This window comes from Microtus ochrogaster (genome assembly GCF_000317375.1).
Source record: "Microtus ochrogaster isolate Prairie Vole_2 chromosome 14 unlocalized genomic scaffold, MicOch1.0 chr14_random_1, whole genome shotgun sequence".
Lineage (NCBI taxonomy): Eukaryota > Metazoa > Chordata > Mammalia > Rodentia > Cricetidae > Microtus > Microtus ochrogaster.
The window spans coordinates 8235300-8259210 of record NW_004949096.1 but is presented as its reverse complement, the minus strand read 5'-3'; the positions used below and the strand labels follow the sequence as shown (position 1 = coordinate 8259210).

The following is a 23911-nucleotide window of genomic DNA, read 5'->3' as shown; positions in this document are numbered from 1 at the left end:
AGAGAGAGAGAGAGAGAGAGAGAGAGAGAGAGAGAGAGAGAGAGAGAGAGAACTGGGGAGGAAAAGGCATTATGCTTTAAGGACGTCTAGTTTGGGGTTGGGTCCTTATTTAATCTAGAAGGAGAAGGGCTGGGGAAATGGTTTCACCTTCCAGAAGCTGAGTTGCTGATAAAAGTGCTGGAATGAGGGTGGGAGGCGAGGAAGAACACTCAGGAGGGGAAAACATGTGCAGAGTCTCTAGGTGGGCCCTGGCATATTTGTAGAACAAAAATCCAGCAAGCCTTCAGAAGAAAGAACGGCGAGAAGAATGGTAGGCATAAGGCTGGGAACAAAGTCACACGACGTGGGGCGGTGCCGAAAGCTTGGAGGATCAGGTCAGAGTGCGCTCCTGGGCCACACGGCACCCACGGTCTCCTATCACATGCTCTAGTTCGTCAAGAGGCCTTAAAGCCGGCATATCCCTTGGCTGTGACTTGGGATTTTTTAGTTTTTAAGCCTGTGTGTGAACGAAAACCTAAGACTAAGCACTGACACGACCCTGCGCTGTTCTAACACAGAATTCTTGTACACGAGAGATGATTTCAAGGGGAAAGCCGACGGCCATGGCAGGTGAGAGGGCACAGCCGGCCCCGTCTCTCCCACCGGATTCACTGTCTTTGGATCCTGAGATAATTCCCACCGAAATGCTTTGGATCCCTTGGACTTGGGGAAATTGATATTTTCTGCACTGTTGAAGAGAGGAGAACATTTGGGAGTGGTTTGGTGGCAAATTGTGGTTTCTCTCTCTGCTTTTCTTGGCAGTGGCCCTAGCTTTCCCTGGCAGGGCTCTGCCCGGATGTGCAGTCGAGGCCCAGCATTTTAAGAAGACAGTCTCAATGGCTGTATTTTTAAGGGCTCACTTCACGTTTGTAACCCAATTCACTCAGTGTTTATCCAGAGGCTTGCTCTAGGCTTGGGAGAGAGACCTTTGTGAACCAAGTAAACAAAACTAGAACATCTAACCGGGAACAATATTCTCAAATGAGGAATAAAATTCCAGATGGCAATCGTTGAGGAAAACAAACACCTGGTTACGTTCTTGTACTTCCAGTTTCTAGAAATGTGATTTAACACGGGAGAGAGAAGAATGCTCCTAACTGGACTCAGGAAGTTTACTTGCAGTTGAAGGGGAAATGGTGTCATAACCAAATCAGTCTCCAGGTGGGAACGACGGAATTTTGAAGTGAACTAGGGAGAAGCCCCAGCTCTCTGGAGTGTCGGTCTTTAGCCTTCAGTGGAAAAATATTATCTGTGAATCTAGAGTCATACTGAAGAAAGAAGAACTAGGTCTTTCTTTAATGCAGACCGCCTTTTAAGAGAAAATGTTTGAGGGTTTGCTACACAGCCTCTCTCATGATTATTAAGGATTTTACTAAGAAGTAAATAGAGAAAGCAGACTATCTTTGTGATTTTTGGAGACACCAGAACCAGGCCCAGGACCTTGGTCCAGTTCTTTTCCTGGTTGACACAGCATTTAACAGCAATGAACTGAAGCAAAGAAACCAACCGCATGGAAGATGCAAGACTATGCGTTTCTTCTCTTTTCTCTTTGCTGTCTGGGAAGACATCACTATGGATCACTGTCCCAGCAGAAGAAAGAGGCCACTTTTGCCAAGATTGGGGAGAAACTGGGTATAGACATTCCAATATCACCAATCACTCTCAAAGTCTCCTTGCTTTGAGGAATATCAACCTACCAAGAAGGAGACAGTCACTCTGATTCAAAGCACTGTGGTTTTTATGGCACACACAAACAAATCTGAGCTAACCTTGGCACTGAGTCCCAAGAGATCTTGGGCTAGACAGACTGATTTGGGAATGGTAGGCAGAGACCTTGCAATAATTCCTTTTTGTATCATCTTCTCGCTAACCTCATCTATACTAAGCAAGAATGAATTCATTCTTTTTACTAGAATTCATTAGGCAATAAGCGTAGCTGTGCAATGTTTCAACCTTCTGGGTACTTAATGAGAGGGTTTATGCCCATGGAGATTATATTTAGACCAAGCTATCAGTCTGAATTGAAGCTACAATGAAGAAACATCTCTTTTCTCATTAGTTCAGAGAGTGAGACAAGAATAGAAAGTCTTCATTTGTCGTTTGCTGATGTGTGCTCACGAGGAAACGTGAATGAACTCAAATTGTGTCTTGAAGTTTCCCCACATCCATGACAGGATAACTGCCTTTCTTTTCAATAGCCACAGTGGGAAGACAAGACTGCAGGCTGGCTCATTGCTAGTGGTGCTGTGTGGCTGAATTTGAAGCTCTGCTACTGATTTTCTGAGTGACAAACTAGTGACAGCCGGAAAGCTGGCATCATAAAGGTGATAATTGTCACTGCCGTGTGCCTGGAGCTGTGCCAATGGCTTTTGGTGACAGATCCTATTCATTACTACACTCATGGATGGCCAGAGGATTAAGTAAGTGGCTTTACAGTCATTCAAAATGGAAAGAGAAGATGATGAAATCAACTCGAATCTCTCAGGGCTCCAAACGTGCTTGGCAAGGATGACTGCTTGAATTCTGAAGATCGTACTACAGCTTCAGTGCCCACTCTTCTCATGCTCATTCTTGGAGTGAGCAGGTACCACCAGTGGAAACCCTTCCCTTGCCTTTTATTACCTCAGCCTCCCTTTGCTTTCTAAGACCTTTCAGTTTCAGGCATCTCTTGCCTTGAGCGCTCTTGGCTTCTGAGCCAATGCAGAAAAGAGTTTAAACATATTCTTCCTCAAAAATAGAAATCCTACACTGATCTTTATACTTCTACTCATTTATGAAAGGAACTTATGCTTTATTAATTTTTAAAAACTTTCAAATGTCTAGGCTCACAGCTTTAGTGGTGGCTTGGCAGTTTAGTTTTTATTTTTTTGGTTGCTTTGAAATGAGGATCTCGCTACATGATTCAGTCTGGCAGCCCTCCTGCCTCAGCTTCCTGAGTGTTGAGATTATAGGAATGCTTCACCCTGAGCTTTGAGCACAGTTTTTTTTTAACTTTTTATTGAGTCATTGTGGCCTTCACATCATTCACTCTGATCTCACCCATCTCCCTGTCCCTTCCTATCTGCTCTCTGTCCTTGCAACCCCTTCCCCAAAATAAAATAAAATTGAAAAAAAGTCTTGTTGTGGAAGCTGTACTGTGTCCCTGTGAGTCACACAGTAAACCCTTTTGCACACACTCTTTCTTACAAATATTCATTGCACTGAGTCCACGGTCTTGTTGAGGCCTCTGGGTTCTGCTACACTATCAATACTTATTCCTCACTGGGACTGCTCCTGGATATCCTGTTGCTGCCCTGTGTCATGGAGATCCTGCACCTTTGGGTTTGCAGAACCAGCCCCTTCACATGCTCCAGCAGTTCATAGTAGGGGTGGGTGTTGGGGTGGGCCAACTCATAGCCCTGGATCTGGACCTAGGTGGTAGCTGAGTTGGTCAGCCTGCCAGCTCTCTGTATCTTCACCACCAGGGTGAGTGGCCCAGCTTTGCCCGTGCTAGCTCACCCAGTGCTACAGGCAGCAAGGGTCAGGGCCAGCTCAGCGTTCACACCCTCAGGGCCAGCTTACCTGCACCCACACATTTGTCTATGTGTTAATTTCATTGGTTAATAAAGAAACTGCCTTGGTCTTTTGATAGGCCAGCCCTTAGGTGGGTGGAGTAGACAAAACAGAATTCTGTGAGGAAGAAGGCAGTGAGGCAGACGCCATAGCTCTCCTCTCCAAGATGGCCATAGGTTAGAATCTTCCCAGTAAGCCACAACCTCGTGGTGCTTCACACATTAATAGAAATGGGTTAATCAAGATGTGAGAGTTAGCCAGTAAGAGGCTAGAGCTAATGGGCCAAGCAGTGTTTAAAAGAATACAATTTGTGTGTTGTTATTTCGGGTGTAAAGCTAGCCATGTGGGAGCTGGGCGGGATGAAAAGCAGGCCTGCTCATCTCATCACTACATCACACCTCCAGGCCAAATCTACTGTGTTGCCCAGGTGAAGTGCAGGGCCCACTCTCCTGAGTGCCCAGGTGAGGGCAGGACCAGCTTTCCTGCTCCCATGCCCCTGAGGCCAGCCTCCCACCGGCCACACATGGCAAGAAGTGATGGGGGGCATTTCTCCCTCATACATTCCACTGAATGGAAGATGGCAGATGAGTGACAGGGCCAGTTTTCCCACTCCCATGCTCTCAGGTTCAGCTCACCTGTGCTCCAGCCACCATAGCCAGCTCTGCTGTGGCTGTGGCTGCCCAGGTGAGGTGCAGGGGCCCACTCTCCTGAATGCTGTAGCCAATAAGGGGTGGGACCAACTCCGTGCAGCCCTTGGATATCATTATGGTCCCAGGTGGCAATCCAGACCAGGAACATCCATATGGCCTCTTCTGACAACATGGGCTATGAACATTGACACAGACACCTGGCTATGAACCTTGACATAGCCCTCAGTGACAGAATGGGCCAGGACTTCACCACGGCCTCGGGTGGCTTCAAAGGCTAATCACATCAGGCTGTTCCTCTCCACCCTCGTGTCTCCAAATCTGCCTCTCTTCATAGTGTTCAATCTGTTTCACTTCTCTTTCTCTCCCATCTCTCATACATCATAGTGGCGCATGCTGGGGGTGAGTCACACACTGGGTGGGGCTTCTGGGTGTCTTTATATGTCAGTCCAACTCAAAATTTCCAAAGGCAATAAATCTGCAGCCTGAGTTAGCTGTAGAGCAGTAAAATTACATTTCAAAGTCCAGTCGTCCAGTCTCATGGCTGAACTGGCACCACCCCAGCTAGAGAAATCAACAGCTATTCCAATGATGAGAAGTAGACACGGCAGGACATGCCCAGTCAGGGTGGATCTCTGTTATGTAGGTACTGCTCTTCTTCCTGGGCTAAGATGCAGCTCTAGGAGTCGCAGTGACTCATACAGGGGTCAGTTTTCTCAAAGGAAGACGATATAGGTACAGCACCCGTATTTGTTACTGGTTCTATCGATGGGCAGTGTAATTCACCTGCTCCCAAGGAGCAAGAGTAGCAGCCACCTTCACGTCTCCTGTTCCACCTCATTTCATAGCACACAAACTACTTGTCTTCCATTATTCCGCCACCTATTTGCTCGATTCTTCCTCTCCCATCCCCCACCATTGATTTACTCACATCATAACTCGCCCTCCCTGCTGGTAGCGCCCCACCCCTTGTCTTTGTCCAGCTGAGGTGGGCCAGGCCTTGCTGTTGTCTTTGCACTTCCTGGCATTTAGCTTCTGTTTCTCGACGATCCCAGTTATGATACCTGCTGGGCATGAGCACCACTCTCTTGCCACTTCTCACAGCCTTCTCTCCTCAGCATGGCTCTCCTGATCCCTTCTCACCAGGTGGGAGGAGAGGCATGGAAACACTCTCTTTAGAGACATATCAAGTCCCAGGCAGAGGCTACAGTCACCACAACCCCTGACAAGAGCTTGGAGCATGACCCTTATGCAGCCAAAGCCACCAGCACCATCTTCTTGGATCAGAGTTTTAAAGACAACACTGACAGATAACTTACAACTTTTTAAGTATATGTTGCTGTCAGAACACAGACATTTAATGAGTTCATAGTAAATGCCAGATCCTATGATAGCTGTTTTATAGATAAAACTTTTTAAAGCTGTAAGAATTATTTCCATTTTACAAAGGGGGAAGGGGAACTTAGAGTCAGAGAAGCTGAGTGACACATTGGAGGTCAAGTTTGGTGTTATCTGTGGAGGTGCTGGGATTCAAACACAAGATGCTTTGCACGCTGAGCATGGTCTTTCTTTCTAATAACACCTGCCCAGACACTGGGAGGGAATCAATCTGACCTCTGGGTAGTTCTGACTTTTCCAAGAACCACAAAAACAGTTGCTTTACTAATGAGCTGGCGGCGGGCAGTTTTCTCACTACTAAGTTCTGAAGAGCATCGGTCAGAAAGAGCAGGGCAGAGGCAGTAGTAACTGCGTTCGATGGAAGAACTGAATGCATGTCTTTGCATGTTTCCTCAGACCTTACAAATGACAGTCCCCTTTGGGAGGGTGTATGAGTTAAGTTTCTCCTTGCTGTGGCTCAGTACCTGGCAGAAGCAGGTATTAAGAAAGAAAGGATTTATTTGAAGCACAGTTCAGGGCAGTAGCGCCCTTTTCAAGGTGAATGAAGTGAGAGTTTGTCCATGGTAGAAGGAGGGTGCTACACCTGTCACAAGGTGGTGCTGTCCAGGACACAGCGAGGCTAAGCAGGAAGAGCTATAACCCTCAGAGCCCACCCTTGGCAGCCCACTTCCTCTAGCTCTGCCTCTCCTCCTGTGAAGGCCCCCAAAGAGCACCAGTGGCCTGAGACCAAGTAAGTGTGCAAACATGCAAGTCTGTGGGGGAACAGTTTATGTTCTTTCTATAATGGGAAGTCTTCGGATCACTGGCTTTTACTTCTCTTCAGGCTATTTTCTTCTGATACACTTTGAAGTTTATAACATTTCTCCTCTGCTGTTACCATGATGGAAAATAGTTCTAATTCATCAACTTTTTATGGAAAAGCACACAAGACTTTATTTTTTTTCTTCTTATATTAGGAGGCCCATCTCTCTGGTCCCCATGTGAAGATACAAAAACTAGTCTCAAACACTTAGAAGTAAAACAAGATAGGAAGAGAATCTTCAAAAGATACAACGGGAAAACGAGTCTCTGTTTCTTTGTTGACTCAACTAAGTTCCTGTGATCACTGGAGAGGACCTCAGAGAATTATGGACTTTAGGCCTGAGCCCTCTGGAGCCATTTGGTGACACCTCCCATGATACAAATGTACATTTTTTCCTGATCTCTAGAAAATGATCTGACCAAGCCAGCTTTTCTGCCAGAAATGTAGAATGTCCTTTCATGTTAGAGGGGCAGCCTGCCCCAGTGTGAACGACTCTACTGCCACAAAAATATCACATCAGAGAGGGACAAAACAAGGTTCTGCAAAAAGAGAGCTAGCATTCAAACTCCAACATTTTTGTTGCTATGGAGATCCCTCTGCACTGGCCTCTTCCTCCCTTGTTTTCCGGGAAGAGGAAATACAAGGATTTGTTACCAGGCCTCACCCTGCAAATTCTAGTCACTCAGGAGCCCTGTGGGGCTGAAGGATGGGAAAGAAAGGGTTAGAAATATTCAGCCCTGGGTCTCTTCCACTGGATTGCCACAGCCCCAAGGCCTCTGTCAGATGACCCTGTCTACATTGGATGCTCTTTGGGGTCCTAGTAACTGGTAGGTAATTATTGTGGAGTATTTGTTTACACTGTAAAGACATGTCTCTGCCTACGGTGCTTTCTGATTGATTGGTTTACTAAAGGAGATAATGGTCAATAGCTAGGCAGGAAAGACTAGGTGGGACTTCCAGGCAGAGAGAGTGCTGAGGAGGAGGAGTGTAGAGCCTGGCTGGAAAAGTGGATTACTGAGAAGGTTATACCCATGCTGAGTCAGATATATATTCTAGGTCTGTATACAAAAGCAATCATCCAATAGTTACCTTTCTGGGTCCTGCTTATTTTGCTTTACATGATGATCTCCGGTTATATCATTTCCCTGACAACTATGTAATTTTTATTCGTTTTATGGCTGAATAAAATTCTATTTTGAATATATGCAACCCTTTCCTTTATCCATTCCTCTGCTGATTGACATCTGTGCTGGTTCCATAGCTTGGCTATTTTGAATAGTGCACCAATACACATAGATGTGTATTATCTCTATGGTATGTTGGCTTAAAATTTCATTGCATGCGTGCATGCGTGCATGTGTGCATGCATGCAGTGTGTGTGTGTCCAAGAATGATACAGTGGAATCCTTTGTTTTTTTTTTTTATTTTTACTTATTTCGAGAAACTTCCATACTGATCTCTGTAGTGATTACACTGATTGACATTCACTGTAGTTGTGTGTGGTTCTCTCTTCCCACATCTCCAGCAGCATTGATTATCATGTATGTTCTTCATGATAGCCATTCTGACATGAGGATCATACAGAGTTTCAATGGAGTTTTGAGTTTTCTTTGTTTTTTGAGATAGGGTTTTTCTATAACTTTGGAGTCTCTCTTGGAACTAGCTCTTGTAGACCAGGCTGGCCTTGAACTCACAGATATCCGCCTGCCTCTGCCTCCCGAGTGCTGGGATTAAAGGAGTGTGCCACCATCACTGCCCGACTCTTGAGTTTTCTTAATGGGTAATATGTAAAAAATCTTTTCACATATTTATTGGCTATCTGTACTTCTTTAGAAAACCATCCAATTCACTTGCCCATTGAATGACTTTTTGGTGTTTAATTTTTTTAGTTTTTTTATAGATTCTAGATAGTCCCCTGCCAGATGTGTTGTTGGCAATCTGTAGGCTTTTCTTCACTTTGTAAAGCTTTTTGATATCATGCAGTCCTTTGTGCCAGGTTTTGTTACTTCCTGAGATGCGAGGGCTTTTTTTTTTTTTTCAGAAGCGCATGCATATGCTGGGATCTGAAGTGTTTTCCTCTGGCAAATTTCACACGTTCAGGTTTTGCACTAAATGTCTCTGGTCCATTTTGAGTGGGTTTGAATGAGGTGAGAAATAGAGATCCCGATTTACTCTTGTATATGTTTTTTACCTGGGGTGAGGGGGGATACCAATCAGTTTTCAATAGACAGTACCAAAATCTCAAGAAAGCAGCCCACATATTACTAGCTCAAACCAAATCAAACCAAATTAAATCTCTACCAGAATATCTTATTTTACACCCAGTGTTCACAAGGTCCTTGGGGGGTGTTGACAGAGAATCAGCTTCTCCTGAGCCCGAATCTTTTGTGGTATAGTCCACATGATTAGTAGACCTAATTCCCTAGTCAGCTGAATGCAAATGTCTCTCTAACACAGGAAGTGATGTCAGGGCACACAGATATGACCATTTACAGGGAAGGTGGCAAGCCAGAATGACTATACCTATCTAATCCTGTGTGCCTACGACTCCCTCACCCGAATCCTCTAAGGTCCTCACCATACGATTTTCACTATATATTTTTTTCAATAAAAACAATTTCATTGCTTTTCTTTCCCCATCTTTTAACTTGTTCTGTGTTTGGGGGCATCAGGAGCTTGCTGGGAGCAGAGTTCCAGAGAATGGTGCAGCCGAGGTCTCTGGGGCTATGTGGATACTGAGGGGTGACCATCATACAGAAGGTCATTTAGTCCCCGCTTAAAGGGGAGTCTGGTGGTGGAGGAGTGTTTCTGGGGTTCTGAATATCCAGCCAGGGAGGGGTTCTTGTGGCTTTGTTCTTCAGCTGCCACCTCAGCAGACAAACAAGGAAAATCTCTAAATGGGAACCTCAGACGCAAAACCACGGTCCAGGGCTTCTGAGAAGGCAATGCCAAGAACACTGCCGAGTTTCGGAATGCCAGTTTTGTACACATGCTTTAATTTTTTTTCAATGAAAGTTAAAAGCCCAAGTATGTAGGGACAACCAAAGAGTTTATTCTTTAAAGAAAGTACAAGTTAAAATAATTCTGATTCATCAAAACATTTTTAATTTTTATGTATTAATGTGTCTTGCACTGAGAGCATGTAGGAACCAGTGGAGGCCAGAAGAGGGCGTCAGAGCGGCAGGAGCGGAAGTTTACAGACAGTTATGAGATGTTGTTGGTGCTAGGAATCTAACCTAGGCTCGCTGCAAGAGCTGTCTCTCCAAGCCGGAGTCAGCCCTTAGATCTAGTCAAGGTAATAGGCAGGCAAAAAACAGAAGAGGGGCGCTAACTTCTGTTAGCTCTGCCCCATGTACTTTTCCTCCTTATTTCTCTCATTTGCCTAGTCGTTTTTGAATCTTTTGCCCAGGAAACAACCTCTAAGGCTCCTTGAAATTAACTGAAACTTTTGCTTTGTTTTGTTTTCTTTGTTTCGGAGGCAGGGGCTTCCTCTGTAGCTCTCAGATTGGTCTCGAACCTGAGAACTTCCTACCTCAGCCTGAGCGCTAGGATTACAGGCATACATCACCATGCCCGGTTGAGCAGAACATTTTTTAAAAAATGTCTTTCGTTCTATTACTTACCTTTGCGAGGTGCTATTGAAGGTGATACCACCAGTTTGCCTCTGATAGAAAGAAACAAAGATGGAAGAGAAAGGCTCCCCAGGGCTAGGATCCTGGAGGGGACCGTGAGGAGAAAAGAAACAAGAACACTAGGGTTCTGAGATCTCCCTGGCAAGCCCCAAGCTCACGTTTTTTGATATCTTTGTTTACACTTTACAAACCTCTCAAAATAGTCTGTGTAATTCTCATCATGACCCTGCAAAAGAGGTTGTTTTGACTCCCATTGTCCAGCTGAGGAAAAGAGGGCTTTGCCTTCCAGGTAGCCACAGGGTCAGCAGGTGGCGGAGCTGTAGGTGTCTGCTGTGTCCCAGCGGCCAAGAAAATAAAAGCTGCGTGAACAAGTCATTATTATGCAAAGCTGGGCAGGAGGTTTGGACTCTCTTGTTCAGAAGCCCATCTGTCTTTGCTCACCGCCCCCCTAGACTCAGAGGGCTTCGTGAACTGAGTCGGGTGGGTGGAGAAGCGCCCCCAGACCTTAGCCCTGACAATTTCTCTGAGCCTTTCTAGCCCGAGCCCTCCAGGCAGATCTCTTTCGGATTATAAAACAAACCCCCTGAAATTATGGCCTCCGTCACACCCCGCCCGCCTCCGGGGAATCACATTAATATTAATCTAGATAAATAATTGAATGCCCGAGATTTATTCTGGCCTTGACGAAGGAGGACCCGCAGCTGGGTCGCGGTTCCATCCTGCCACCTGAGGGTTACTGCGGCTAAGATTCTGTGGTGATCCCTATCCCAAAAGTGGTACGAGGAGGGTGGGTGTGCGCGCCTGTGGGATGTGAGCCGGAGCAGGTGTCCAGAGAGTGATGGGGAGAGCCAAGGCTTCTCCAAGGATTGGGGACGGAGGGGCATCCCGGGTCTCAGCACTTGGCCCAGCAAAGGGTGACCCAGGGCCACTCAGACTCGAGAGGAAACAATAGAGACTCCTTAGATCCTGGGCTCCTGCCACCCACCGGCTGTCCAAAGCGTTCCCGGACTACCGGAGGGCATTTTTTTGGGGGGGGGCTAATTTATGACTGGAAGCTGATGGGGGAAGGAAGACAGAGGAGGGACAGCGTCTAAAGATGTGGGGCAGGGGCGACGGTTAAAGAAGTCGCCCCAGGCTGCGGCGCGGGTGATGTCAGCTCTGGACAAAAATAGAGAGGGATCGCCTGCAAATCCCCAGCTCCGGCGGGGCTAAACCTTGCAATCCCTCCCGGGCCGGCGCCGAGCCAGGGCGCAGCGGCCTCCACCGCCTCCCCCGGCGCGCACACACCAGCACACGCGCACGCACGCACACACTCCCCCGCACTCTCGGTCTTCCCGGGTGTCTCTAGGTGCGGGCCACTCGCTGCATCAGTTTGCTCCGCGGTGAAGCATACACAGGTGGTGGCCGGGAGGCAGGGAACGCGTTCCTGCAGCTCTGCAGCCGGGGCGCTCCAGCAGGAGCCAGCCTGGGATCCCCGCAGAGCCTCTCGGAGCGCTGGCCGCGAGCCGCGCACGGGAACGCGGACCGCGCGTCGTGGATTAGCGCCCGCAGCAGCCTCCCGCGCGCGCCGAGGCGCTAAAGGGCTTACCCAGGAGGGGGGTGCGAGGGCGGGGAGAGGCTGCCCGTTAAATACCGCTCCCCGCCGCACTCCGGGCTCACCCAGCTCGCCGCCACCGTCGCCAGACCGTGCCCGGGAGGAGGGGGCGTTCCCCACGCCATGGCATCAACGGAAGGGTGAGAGGGCTTTTCTGGGTACCTGCCGGGAAGCGGGAGCCGCGCGCGGGGTGATGCTGCCCTATCCCAGATGGGAACAGAGAATTGTGATTCTGGACCTTTGAAACCGCGACAGGACAACAGCTGGAGGTGGTGGGGAAGGGGACTGATTTCTTTGATGGATTCGCTGTCCTTTGAGGATGCGGGAAACAGAGTCTTGGTTCTAATGTAATGGGCGAAGTACCATGAGATGTGAAAAAGTGTAAAAAGAAACCCTTTGGAGGTCGTTTCAGAGATTTAAAGACAATAAAAGATTGTCCCTGGTGCCAGGAGACACTGTCTGGGCTGCAAGGTGAGGACCACTAGGAATGAATGAGCCAGGACCTGAGCCCGGGCGGGGCAAGGAGCAGCACGCGGCCTTGAACTCTAGCTTTGGGCTCGGGTGGGGTGGGGGGGGGCTAACCCCGACCCAAGAGATCTTTGCTCTTAGGCGTCGGAATCTCCCTGGCCGGCAGCAAGAAAGGGTGGAAGAGATTTGGGTGCTTCCCGAAAGAAGGGGAGAAAACCTGTAGCTTGGAGCAGGGCAGGAGTTTCCAGACTCTATTGGGAATATCACTGGCTCCTTTATTTTGCCTGTGGCCTTGGGTTCGCCTCTTGAGGCTGCAGTTGGCATGGTGATCGCTTCTGTGATATAGAAGGACAACTGTATTTAGCAAGGGGGACATGGGGAATGCAAGGGCAAGAGAGTCCCTTGAATACTCCAAGGCAGTCTGGTTCTGTCTCCTACAAAAACTTTTCAGACTTTCCGGAGCCTAGACGGAACCCAAAGAATGACTGGGGACCCCAGCTTTTCGGTTATTTCACAAAATGGCATTAGCTGCTTGCAAGAGATCCCTGGACCCACATGTGGTGTCCAGAGCAAGTATGGGGGCTTCTTAGGGCTCTACATTGAGACCTTGGTTCTGGTATTTTCTGGAGCTTTTAAAATAGAAATCACCAGCTTTCCATGGTGGGTGGTAGAGCTCTAAGCAGGAGTGGAGAGATGGTGTTCAAAGCCAGACTTCTTTTGATTCCAAACTCAGACACGGAAAATACTTCTAAACGTGTATGCAAGAGAAAAAAAACCCATCTATCTATGTCTCTCTTCTCACGGGTGCCTGGCATCTTGTCTAGCATGAAGTTTCCTTACGTTGCCCTATTTACCAGTGTGGACCTTTGAAATGATTACTTATCGAAAAAGATGCTCCAGATTGGTACTCATATGCAAGGAAGGTGGTCCCTTGTGTTCAAACACATCATCTCTAGGGTTAAATATTAAGACTCCACATCCACATGGCTTAATATCAGCGCTACTTTGTGTTTGATTTAAAAGACTTTCATCTCAGAACTGGTATAAAGGTATTTCTGGCTACCTATAGGAATCTTCTAGAATTACTTCAGTCTTCAGAGTCCTAGTTGGAAAATCTCTTTGAAAATTATTGTCTTCCAAACACAACATCCAACTTACTCTCTCTTCTGATGGTCAGAGGAGAGACAGTAGAGACAACAAAAACTCCTCAAATGTGCTTTTTCCTTCCTCCTAAGTGTGACATTTAAGGTAAAGCAGATGTGATTTTCAAGACTGAAAACCAGTTCTAGCCCAGTTAGTGCCATCTTGTGCACTGTGCCAGGTTAAAGAATGATTGCCAAAGAAACTTGCTTTTAAGAGATGAAAATTGAAAAAAAAATCTGAAAACTGGGAAACAAATGTAGAAAAATATGTTATTATTTAAGAGCAGTAATTGGTCAGCAGGAGACATCCTCAAAACTCTTCTTTTCTCCCAGAAGCCTTTGCAGAATCTTTGTTGGGCAGAATGCACCTTTTAGCTCTCTGGTGGAGATAAAGAGACACAGCTCGCCTTGGAGATGACTTTCAGAAGGGCTTCTCAGGGGAGGGCTTTTATTTCCAGATTATTCTCATGCGCTGGTGAGATCCGTTTGCCCCTTCTGATATCTTTGGGTAATGCACCTTGAAAAGGAAATTCAGGAAGAGTCCCCAAGCTAGTCTCTTTGTCAGCCTTTGTCTTCTGACAACATTAAGCTGTTTTTCTGAAATATACATTGCTTGGAAGGATGCTGAAATAGCACTGTAATTACATGCTTTCAGTTTATACATGTTCAGCTCAACTCTGTTCACGAATGCCGGGGGAGTGGAGTGGTATATTAAACCAATTGATCTGCTGAGTGTTTATTTGGTGATCAAGTCACCTTTGAGAGCATATGCAAATTGCTACTCATTATAGAATTATTAGAGGCAGCAAATATATTTGTTTAGCGCTTGTTTTAAAGCATATTTATATATCTTTATATTCATTTTTCTTGTAGCTCTGCGCAGTAGGCAATCCAATGAAAACAGACTTGAAGGTTCAAAAAAATGCTGTGAAGGCACAACATAATGCCTTCTTTCCAGGAAGATTGCGGGGTTTGGCAGAGCTTTGGGGTAGCATCTGGAAATGCCACTTGTCAGTAACGAGCATGTGAGGCATGGCTTGTGCCTATTGTCAGCGGCTTTCCTTAAAATCTTTGTTTGTGGAAAGTTGCCTTTTAGAATATTTCTATATTTCATGTCTTTGATCCTTGTCCTTTTATAGACCATAACAAACGGTATGAAAATCTGAAGTTTCTGATTATGTTGTACTGGGAATATCAGCATGGCTTTTATAAAATTCAGCAGTAGCTCTTGGAGTTTCCAGGTTCTGATAAGTGTTTTCCTGCAAAAGCAAGGTTCGGCTTAACAGTTGCATGTCTTTTGTTGTTGCTGCTGCTGCTGCTGCTGCTGCTGCTGCTGCTGCTGCTGCTGCTGCTGCTGCTGCTGTCGTTCCCTAGTCCTAGGCTGGAATTACTGAGATGGCTTTTAGGTTCCTGACCCAAATTGGAAAGAGATTATAAGTTGCTGGTGACAGGCAGGCTAGTGTCTGTTATTGACTGGGTCAAAGTGGAGTGGCCAGATGCTGAAGAGACAACCATTTTAGAAAGACGTTTCTAAGGCCAGGGCTGGAGTCTGCGCATATATCAGAGACTCCTGGCAATCTATCTTCTGATCAGCTCCCAGGAGCCAAGGGGTCAGGGTTGCACCAATCAGGAGGGCTTGGGTTTCAGTCTGTCTGAGAGAGCAAGTGAAACAGAAAACTGCTCAGCAAAAAAAAAAAAGCCCTGCCAAGGGGGACCCCTGAATTTATGAGTCCCAACCCACGATGACGCTAAACATAGCCATTGCCTTACCCGCCTCCCCTCCCCCCACTGCCCGCCTCTGGAAATGAAATGGACTGGAGCAGGAGGATGAGCTCGTAGAGTGGGCTTATTATGGGATGACTGGAGGGCCGAGGCAATGGGGTATATGAGGGCTTGTGTAAGCTATGTCTCAGGCTGCACTGGAACTCATTTCTCACTTTCAACTAGGTGAAATGGGTATTCGCGGAGCTACTATAAAGCCGTCCCATGCTTACCGAGGCAGTCTCTTGTGAGCAGTTGGAAACTTAATTCTCCAGAAACAATTTCTAAATCCAAATGAGACTTTGCAAAGTGGGAATGGCGGCTTATTACAAACCAAACGGCCGGGCTGAGCCTCAGACCCAAGGGTCGCGCGCGCTGTTTCCCCTTTTTGTTGCACAGTGAGGCATCCTCTCCTTTGGCTTCTGCACTTAGGGATGTGTCAGACCTGGCCGAGTCCTTCAAAGACGAGACTCTCGCCACACAAACAAGCAATATTCACACAGCACTCTGGGTCAGCGCGCGGAGGCCCTTCAATTCCAGATAGGCCTGGCATCTTCACAATTTGAAGCTCAAACACAGGTTAATTTCTTGACAATTCCCTGTGCGCCTTCCCCCACGACTGCATCGGCTGTATCGGCTGTAATGATGTCTGAATTGCCTCCCTTTAAAGGAGAGCTAAATTGTTTCCTAGAGAGAATTGTTCGCCCACCTGGATTGCCTTGTCTCTTGGAATGAGCTGAACCTTCATTTCAATTGCCTGCTATCACTATTTTAATCTAATGAAACAGAGATAACTTAAAAATCCTCTCTAGCATTAGTAGGCAGAAGCACAGATCTCAGGATAAAAAGACTTATTTAGGTTTGCATTTCGAGCAGACATGTCCTCACGGTTTGAACAATATATCTCACAAACGTCAGGCAGTGCCTGCTGGCCCACAGTCGCCCCTCCCCACAGCATGCTGTGGGGCAGGAGGCATGGATGCTTCGTAGAAACGGTTTGGAATCCAGATTACAGCAAATCTCTTTATTTGCCAGTGCTGTGGGATTGCTTTCTCCTCCCTCTGTGCGCCCCTCACCCTGCAGCGTCAAGTCCTTAGAATGAATTAATTAGGGGAAGTGTTTAAAAATATCTCATGGCTCCATCTCCACGTGCTCTGTTATTGACTGGAGGCAGATGGGCCGCATGTTTGTTAGCAGAGGAGAAAGGGGCCGCTGATGTTCGCCATCTACCTGTCTGGTTGGCTTCAAGTAGTATCAGAGAAGACCCTGGGCTCCAGCTACACTGACGGCGAGCGAAAGCTGCCTTAACCTTTCAAAGGATATACCTTTATTCATTTATTTTTTTTTTGCATAGCTTTGTTGCATTTTCAAGATTGTTTCTCAACGGCACTGCTATTTTCTTTCATTTGTTTACTTACTGTCTCACTTAGACAAGCAGACGTGGTCACTGTCTGCTCGCCTGTCAGCTGGAGTTTCTGGTGATGTCGCCAGCTGCCTTGGATTATAGACTCATCGAGCAAGGGCTGGCCTTTGAAAAGAGAGTGCAGGGAATGAACTCCACTTGGGCAGCTGGACTTGATCTGTGTCAAGCCCAGTCCCCTCTAGGACGGATGATGGCAAAGACCTTGCATGTGGTCCTTGGGGACAAAGGCGTAGATATTGTCTCTGGGCGTCATGTATATTAAAGGAGCCATTTAAATGGCAGGCAGGACTTTGCTTTGTGGCACTGGTCAGGACGACCATCTGTCATTTGCTGTTTCTAATCTGGCAGGGGACTTTGAGTCATATGTTCCCGCGCCTGGTCCCCAGCTTCTGCTCTCTCTCAGAATCGTGGAACTTGAGACAGATTCAGAACCTCTATTTGCCTTGGCTTTGCGTTTTCCACAACTTTGAATGTGAGGGGCTTGACACCACAGACCTCATGTGACCCAGAACCGTGTTCTTGTTTTGGCTCTAAGTGGATTTTGAAAATGTTTGAATTATTTGCCTACTTGAAAAACATTTCCCAGTTTTGAATCTTTCTTTTTGCTTTATGTGTTTGGGTGTTTTGCCTGCAGCATGTCTGGTGCTTGTAGAAGCAGGAAGAGTGTGTTACAGGCCCTGGAACTGTAGTTGCAGTTGGTTGTAAGTTGCCATGTGGGTGCTTGGAATTGAACCTGAGTCCTCTTGGAAGAACAACCAGAGTTCTTAACTGTTGAGCTATCTCTCTAGTCCCAAATTCCTGACTTGAGCCTCTTTGGAATATTAGAAACCTGTTGACAGAGAACTCATGTTTCTGTCTTAATACATTTATTGTGTGATTATAAGCCAGTATCTTGTGTGTGTGCATGTGCGCTTGTGTGTCTGTTTGTGTGTATGTGTGTATGTATGTTTGTGGGTGTATATGTTTCATTGTTGCATCCATGAGCGTGTGTTTGGCATTAGAGATTGCACCTGATAGTCAAGCACTCTGCCTTTGAGCTATATTCTATTCTCTTTTCACATTTTTTTATTTTTTTCCCATTTTGAGATAAATTTTCACTAGGTTGTTCAGGCTAGCCTTGAACTCACTTATAGCCCAGGCAGACATTGAATTTGCTGTCCCTCCTGCCTTAGCTTCTCTAGAAACTGGGACTACAGGCCTGTGCCACAGCTTTGAGAATTTTTAAAGCTTTTTGCATCTACACATTTACTTAATTCTTACAATATATGAGATAGCAAACATTATTATTAGTCCTGTGTTTCCAGAGATGGCAACTGTAGTGTAAAATCATTTAGTAATTTGACTCAAATTTCTTAGACCTCAAATTCAGTGATCCTGGGTCATGGAGCCATGCCTTTAACTAGTGGGCCACATTCCTTTCTCTCTGTGGCCGTGGTTAGCTGAAGCTGAGGAGTGAGTGGCAGAATCCTGAGACAGAGGCACATGCCACTCAGGTTGGGTACCATTGTTGGGAGGCCATGTCACTCATTTTCTATGCACAATCCATTACCTCTCTGGGCAGCAACAGAGGGTTCAACTTGGAACACACACTATTACCATACACTATTGTCTGTATACATATATATGGTATATATACACACAGCATGCCTAAGTTCTACGGTTTGAGCTTGGAAGAAGTTGTCAGAATGCCATGCAATTCAAGACACTTTAAATGCTTTGTTTGTTCTTATTTTATGTGTATGAATGCCTGCCTGCATGTGTGTGTGTGTGTGTGTGTGTGAGGGAGAGAGAGAGAGAGAGAGAGAGAGAGAGAGAGAGAGAGAGAGAGAGAGAGAGAGAGAGAGTTGTGTTTGGTGCCTACGAAAGTCAGAAGAGGTCAACAGAAGAGGTCATTGGATACCCTGGAAACAGATGGGCGAGTAACCATGTAGGTGCTGGGAGCAGAACTCAGGTTCACTGCAAGAAAAGAAGAGAAACCTCTCCACTTTCTCCTCACTCCAACTTCTTTCATTTTAATCCACAAGCACTCCTTCCCCTAACCACTTCTTGTCATTTCCTTTAACTTTGCCCCAAGTTGCTCTTAACAGGGTTCCTCCATAATTATTGATCTCTACAAAGCTAATGGCATTGCCTCATCTCTCCACAGTGCCTGTGTGATCATGTGGGTCAATCGCTAGGCTCGGCTTCTGTGCTTTTTGATGGCAGATGTAGCCGAGCAATCATCAAAGGGCCATGACTTAACTTACTCAGTTTCTTGATGTCGTTTATTTTGCTTGGTGCAAATAGTGATGACCCCCAGGACACCTCTGAATTGGCAAGAACTCAGAGGCTGTGTCTGTGTGACTTGTTTTCAAGATTTACTTTTATTTATCTGTAAGTTAGTGTGTTCAGATGTCTGCCACATATGTGCACCCATGCTGGAGAAGTTCAGAAGAGGGCATTGGATTCCTTGGAGATGGAGTGAAGCTGTTGTGAGCTACCCAGCATGGGTGCTGGAATCTGAACTCTTGTCCTCTGGAAGAACAGCAAATGCTCTTATCCACTATGCCATCTTTCTAGTTCCTTGCTCCCCAACTCCCTTTTTAAAGAGAACGGAGTTTGTTGATCACCCAACAGGGGTCAGTGAGAGCAGTTAATGTCTGTGGAAATGTGACTCCCTTTGGAAACCCTTCCACCTTCGGAAATCCCAGGTCCTACAGTACAGCACAGCACAGCACAACACAGCACCTCGTTCCCTTTTGATCAAATAGTGTTTCTCTACCACACACAGTCTGATAGTAATGAGATAATTGTCATATATTGAAGTGGTGGAAGCTGTCACCCTAGACAGATTTAAGTAGGGACGTTCACTTAGTTTTTATCCCAACTGCATGTGACTGCATGTCTGTGACTTAATTTAATCTTTGAAATAGCTCATAATATTATGCTCTTTTTAGATATAGAGAGACACTGAAACTTAGAGAAGTTTTGGCTGAATGCTGTCATTGGTTTCCTAGTCCCCTCCCCCTTTGTCATGTAATGTAGCATTTTTAACATTTCACAATTACCCCCCATTTCCTCCAACTTTGGTAAGCCTTCCTTCTTTTTCTTTTTACTCCATCATTTTGTGTCTCCAGTCATTTTGATAAGAGGAAGCAAGCACCCCCCGAAAAAACAAGATTTTGAAACATGTCGTAGGTTATGCACAAGAAGGAAGAAATTAGCTTATCTCTGGATAAGGATGTTGCGGAGAAAATGGCACTGTAAAGCGACGTAAGAGGAAGTTTAGGTCATGGCGGACAATTGTCGCATTGCAGTTTGTAGACATCAAACCAGAGGGATTTCAAACAGGGGCAGCGGTGCTGAGGAGAGATAAGGAAAAATGACACAGGGAGGAAGGAAAGCACCCCTATAAATGCCAGGGGAAGTCAAGCTCCCAAGCCTTAGTGATCCGTTTATTTGCTTGTTTTTATCTCAGTCTTACTTAAATGGCCAGTTGGGATTTGATGGTCAGATTTTATAGGAGAGTGGGGGAAGCCGTTCTGAACGATGCGCTTACTTTGGGCTGAAATGGATGGGTATCATCAGATTTTATAGGAGAGTGGGGGAAGCCGTTCTGAACGATGCGCTTACTTTGGGCTGAAATGGATGGGTATCAACTGACTGAAATGGATGGGTATCAACTGACTGTACATCTCAGATGGTGTTGTCTATATTTATATGCAACATGTGGTCTAGAAAAGAAGTGTCAGGAATAAAAATTGGACTAACTTCTAAGAATGGATTTGTGAGAGTAATGGAATTATAGACCGGATCTAATTCCCAGCGTTTTCTGGAAATTCAAAGTCATCCATTAGCCAACATTATGGAACTACCGTGGAATCATAACATTGAGTTATTGGTTATAAGATCATGACAATAAGCATTTCAGATGAGATCATATAGATTAATTGCCAACATTTCAAATGAAACACTGATTACTGTGGGAGTTTATTCAAGCTAACCCTTTTAGATCTGGACTTCCTCTTTTCCCCATGAGCCTTGACATGTTGGACTTGAGGAACTGGTGCAGGGGGCAGAGTCTGAGCTGGGGGCTGACAAGTGTGCAGTTTATTGGAAGCCTGTGGGGTTGGCTAAAATTCCCTGGGTGGAGTAAAGGAAACAAGGGTGGGCAGATGAAGAGGTGTGCTCCCTGATTGAAGAAAGATACGTATTTTCTACCCCTGCATTAACCAGTCATTCAGCGGAAATGGGATAGGGCATGAGCATGGCTCTATATGGGTAAAATGTAAGGGTCTGGAAAGAGCCATACCCAAGAGCTGTCAGTCCAACCCTCCTAACAGCTAAGCCAGTGAACCCTTTTCTGAAGTCGAAGGCCTGGGGGTCTGGGCAGTGCACTTTGGTAGCCACTTCCCTTCTTGTGTGTTTGGGAAATGACAGCATGCCCACTTCAGATGCCTTCGGTCTGTGCGCTGAAGTGGAGAACAGCCTTCCCCTTACCCCCGTGCTATCATCTGTAGCAAAAGAATATGCTACGCCAGTTAATGAATAAAAACTTTATAAAATTTCAGGTAGATAGGATAAATAAGTTCAAAGAGGTGTGTGTGTGTGTGTGTGTGTGTGTGTGTGTGTGTGTGTGTTTGCACATGTGTTTATGGATGTTTACATGTATGCTGTCCCAAGGTTGATGCTGGGTGTCTTTCTCAATTGCTTTCCACACTATATAGTGAAGCAGGATCTCCCACTTGGACCCAAAACTCACCAGTTTGGCTGAATAGCCAGTTTACTTCAAGGACTCCCCTGACTAGGTCCACCAAGTGCTGGGATTGCAAGGAGCTGCCACACCTGCTCTGTTCTGCATTAGCGTGTGAGCTAGGGGCCTAGACTCATGACCCCATGTGTGTGTGGTAAGCACTTTACATGCTAAGCCATCTCCCTATCTCAAGTTCCCAGATCACAACACAGGGGACCACAGCTAATAACAATGTCCTGTTTATTTAAAAATGGCTAGGACTATGGTCTAAGTCTTGTTACTACTAAAAAATGCAAGGTAATAAGTATGCTAAGTAACTTGAGTTAGTCATTTAATAATACATACACATATATTAATATATGTATATATTATATTATATAAGTTATATACATATATACATAATAAATATATAGAGCTATTTGTTAATTACAGTTAAAAGTAATTCAATCAGTCCATCAAATCATACCTTAAAAGAAGGGTGTTGTATGGGGAAATGGGAGGGGAAGTGAATCCTTGCAGAGGAAATAGAGGATATTAGAAGCTGTCATCCTCCTTTGTTTTAGTAATGACCCACACAGCCATCTGCTCAGGTCCAAGCCTGGTCCAGTGGGAAGATGCTATCTGAAATGTCCTGGAGAGAGACATCAGCTCTGGTTCCGTTTGTCTGACTGCCGTCTTGAGCAGTGAGCATAATGGGATGGGCCAGAAGCAATAGTAATCGTAAGGCCAGAGTGTAACTAACTAGCTGCCATGGAAACGTGCAGGGTTGACCACGGCTGCTTGTCTCTTCCTACCTGTGCCATCCTGGAGTCCTCATCCTGAGGAGAGTGAGCACCAAGCTGGGAGCCCCTTCTGGAATATCTGCTCTGCTGTGCTAGGAACCCACGCCGGGTGTTTTCCAGCATCTACAAAGCCACTTGTGCATTGTCACCTCTGTCCTGTTGCTGAATGTTAAGATGCTTCCTGAACTAGAAGAACACTTTTGTGCACAACCCAAGTCCTGGAGATGATAGGTCTGTGTGTGTCCCTTCATTTCCTTGGGTCCCTCAGCTGTACTCTGAGTCTGTGACACTGGTGGCCCTGTGTTTGTGTTTTCTGTAATACAACTCGGTTCAAGGGGGCATAACTACAGGGCAACAGAAACTAAAGCAAGCTGGCCAGCTTCACTCCAGGTCACTTTCCTTCCCTTTTCACATCTCCGCTAAATAAATAGCACCCACTGTTTGCCATGAAGGTGGATGCGGTGGATATTTCCAGTATTTCAGTAAAGAGGTCACAGATTAAATTCAATCCACACTTAGTTTATTTTGCATATTGAAATAGCATAGAGGCCTGAAGGACTTGGGAGTCATTGTCAAAATTGTTTTCAACAAAATTTTACCATTCCCTCCATAAGACAAATTATGGGCATTCTTAAAAAACAGACATATATTCCTCACATATTATAGGAGGGCATGTAGGCAGAGCATGTCTCCCATTCTGATCCTGTCCCCTTGAAATCTTCACGTTTGTAACAGTTTCTATGCATACATAAATATATTAATCTTAATATGCAAATTGGCACATCCTGTACACACTGTTGTAGCTAGTTGTTTATTCACCCAATACTTTTGGTTGTATGAGTTTGTGATACATATGGGTGTACTTACGTGCGATACATGCTATATATAAAACAGGCATTTCAGTACTTAATAATAGATCACAGAATGGGTATATAAAAATCCATTTAACCAGTCTCTTTTAGACATGTGGGCTATTGCTGAGCCTTTCTTATTATAATAATGTTGGTGGCCTGTGAGTGAGTAGATGCGTGAGACATGGTCATTGAGACCAATGAGAAGATCACAGTGATAACTGAGGTGGACAAGTTAGGGAGAGAGTGGAAAGAATTAGGGAGTGGGGTGGATGTTCCGGATGTTAGGACTGCTCAGTGACCAAGTACCTATGGAGGCAAGATGAGCATAAAGCCAGCTCTCAGATTCCTAGTTTAAGCAAACAGGGGATAGGATGAGTTTAGAGAAAAAATTCAGGGAAGGAGTGATCCTTAAAGGAAGAAGAAGATAGGGAATTTATCTCACGTGCTGGGTTAAATTTTTGCATGTGTGCAACACCAGGCAGATACTCTCACGTGAGAATCTGGGTCTCTAAGGAAGGCTACTCTAAGGGAAGAGGTAAGCAAACTCACCCCGGCTGATCGTGAAATGAATTAACAATGGGGCTGAGAAAGGATCCTGGTGAGCCGCGATGTCTATAAAGATTGGAGATGAGTGTAATTAAATCTGTGGCATGCAGAGATGTAAGGAGAGGGATCAGAAGGGACCCGGTGTCTCAGAGTGGCTGACAGTGTCGCCTGTCACAGACATGCCTGAAATGCCAAGTTCTGCAAAGCAGATGTTAGATGAATCAGTTTCAAGGCAGCCCAGAATCAGCAGTGATGCCAGCCCAGAATCAGCAGTGATGGTTCTGTAGTGCTGCTGGGGTAGGCTGTAAACGGGTAGAGAGAAAATATAAGGTTTGTTTTAATTTTATTTTAGTGTATGTGTGTGTGTGTGTGTGTGTGTGTGTGTGTGTGTGTGTACGTGCATGCACACACATGCGCTCAAGTTACAGGTGGTTGTGAACTTCCAGATATGGGTGCTGGGAACTGAATATGAATCCTCTGAAAGTCCATCAAATACTCTTACTGCCTGAGACATCCCTCCACCTCGAAGTTATTATTAT

General features: G+C 45.8%; 1 protein-coding gene across 1 annotated transcript in view; it reads left to right on the top strand.

The window, feature by feature from the left end:
* The first annotated feature begins 11136 nt into the window (after positions 1–11136).
* Positions 11137–23911, top strand: part of Slc1a2 (solute carrier family 1 member 2) — a 131023-nt gene continuing 118248 nt past the window's right edge. Inside the window, exon 1 of the mRNA XM_005364094.2 lies at positions 11137–11804. Coding sequence (XP_005364151.1) covers positions 11788–11804 — 17 coding nt within the window. The 5' untranslated portion in view covers positions 11137–11787. The remainder of the gene's footprint in view (positions 11805–23911) is intronic.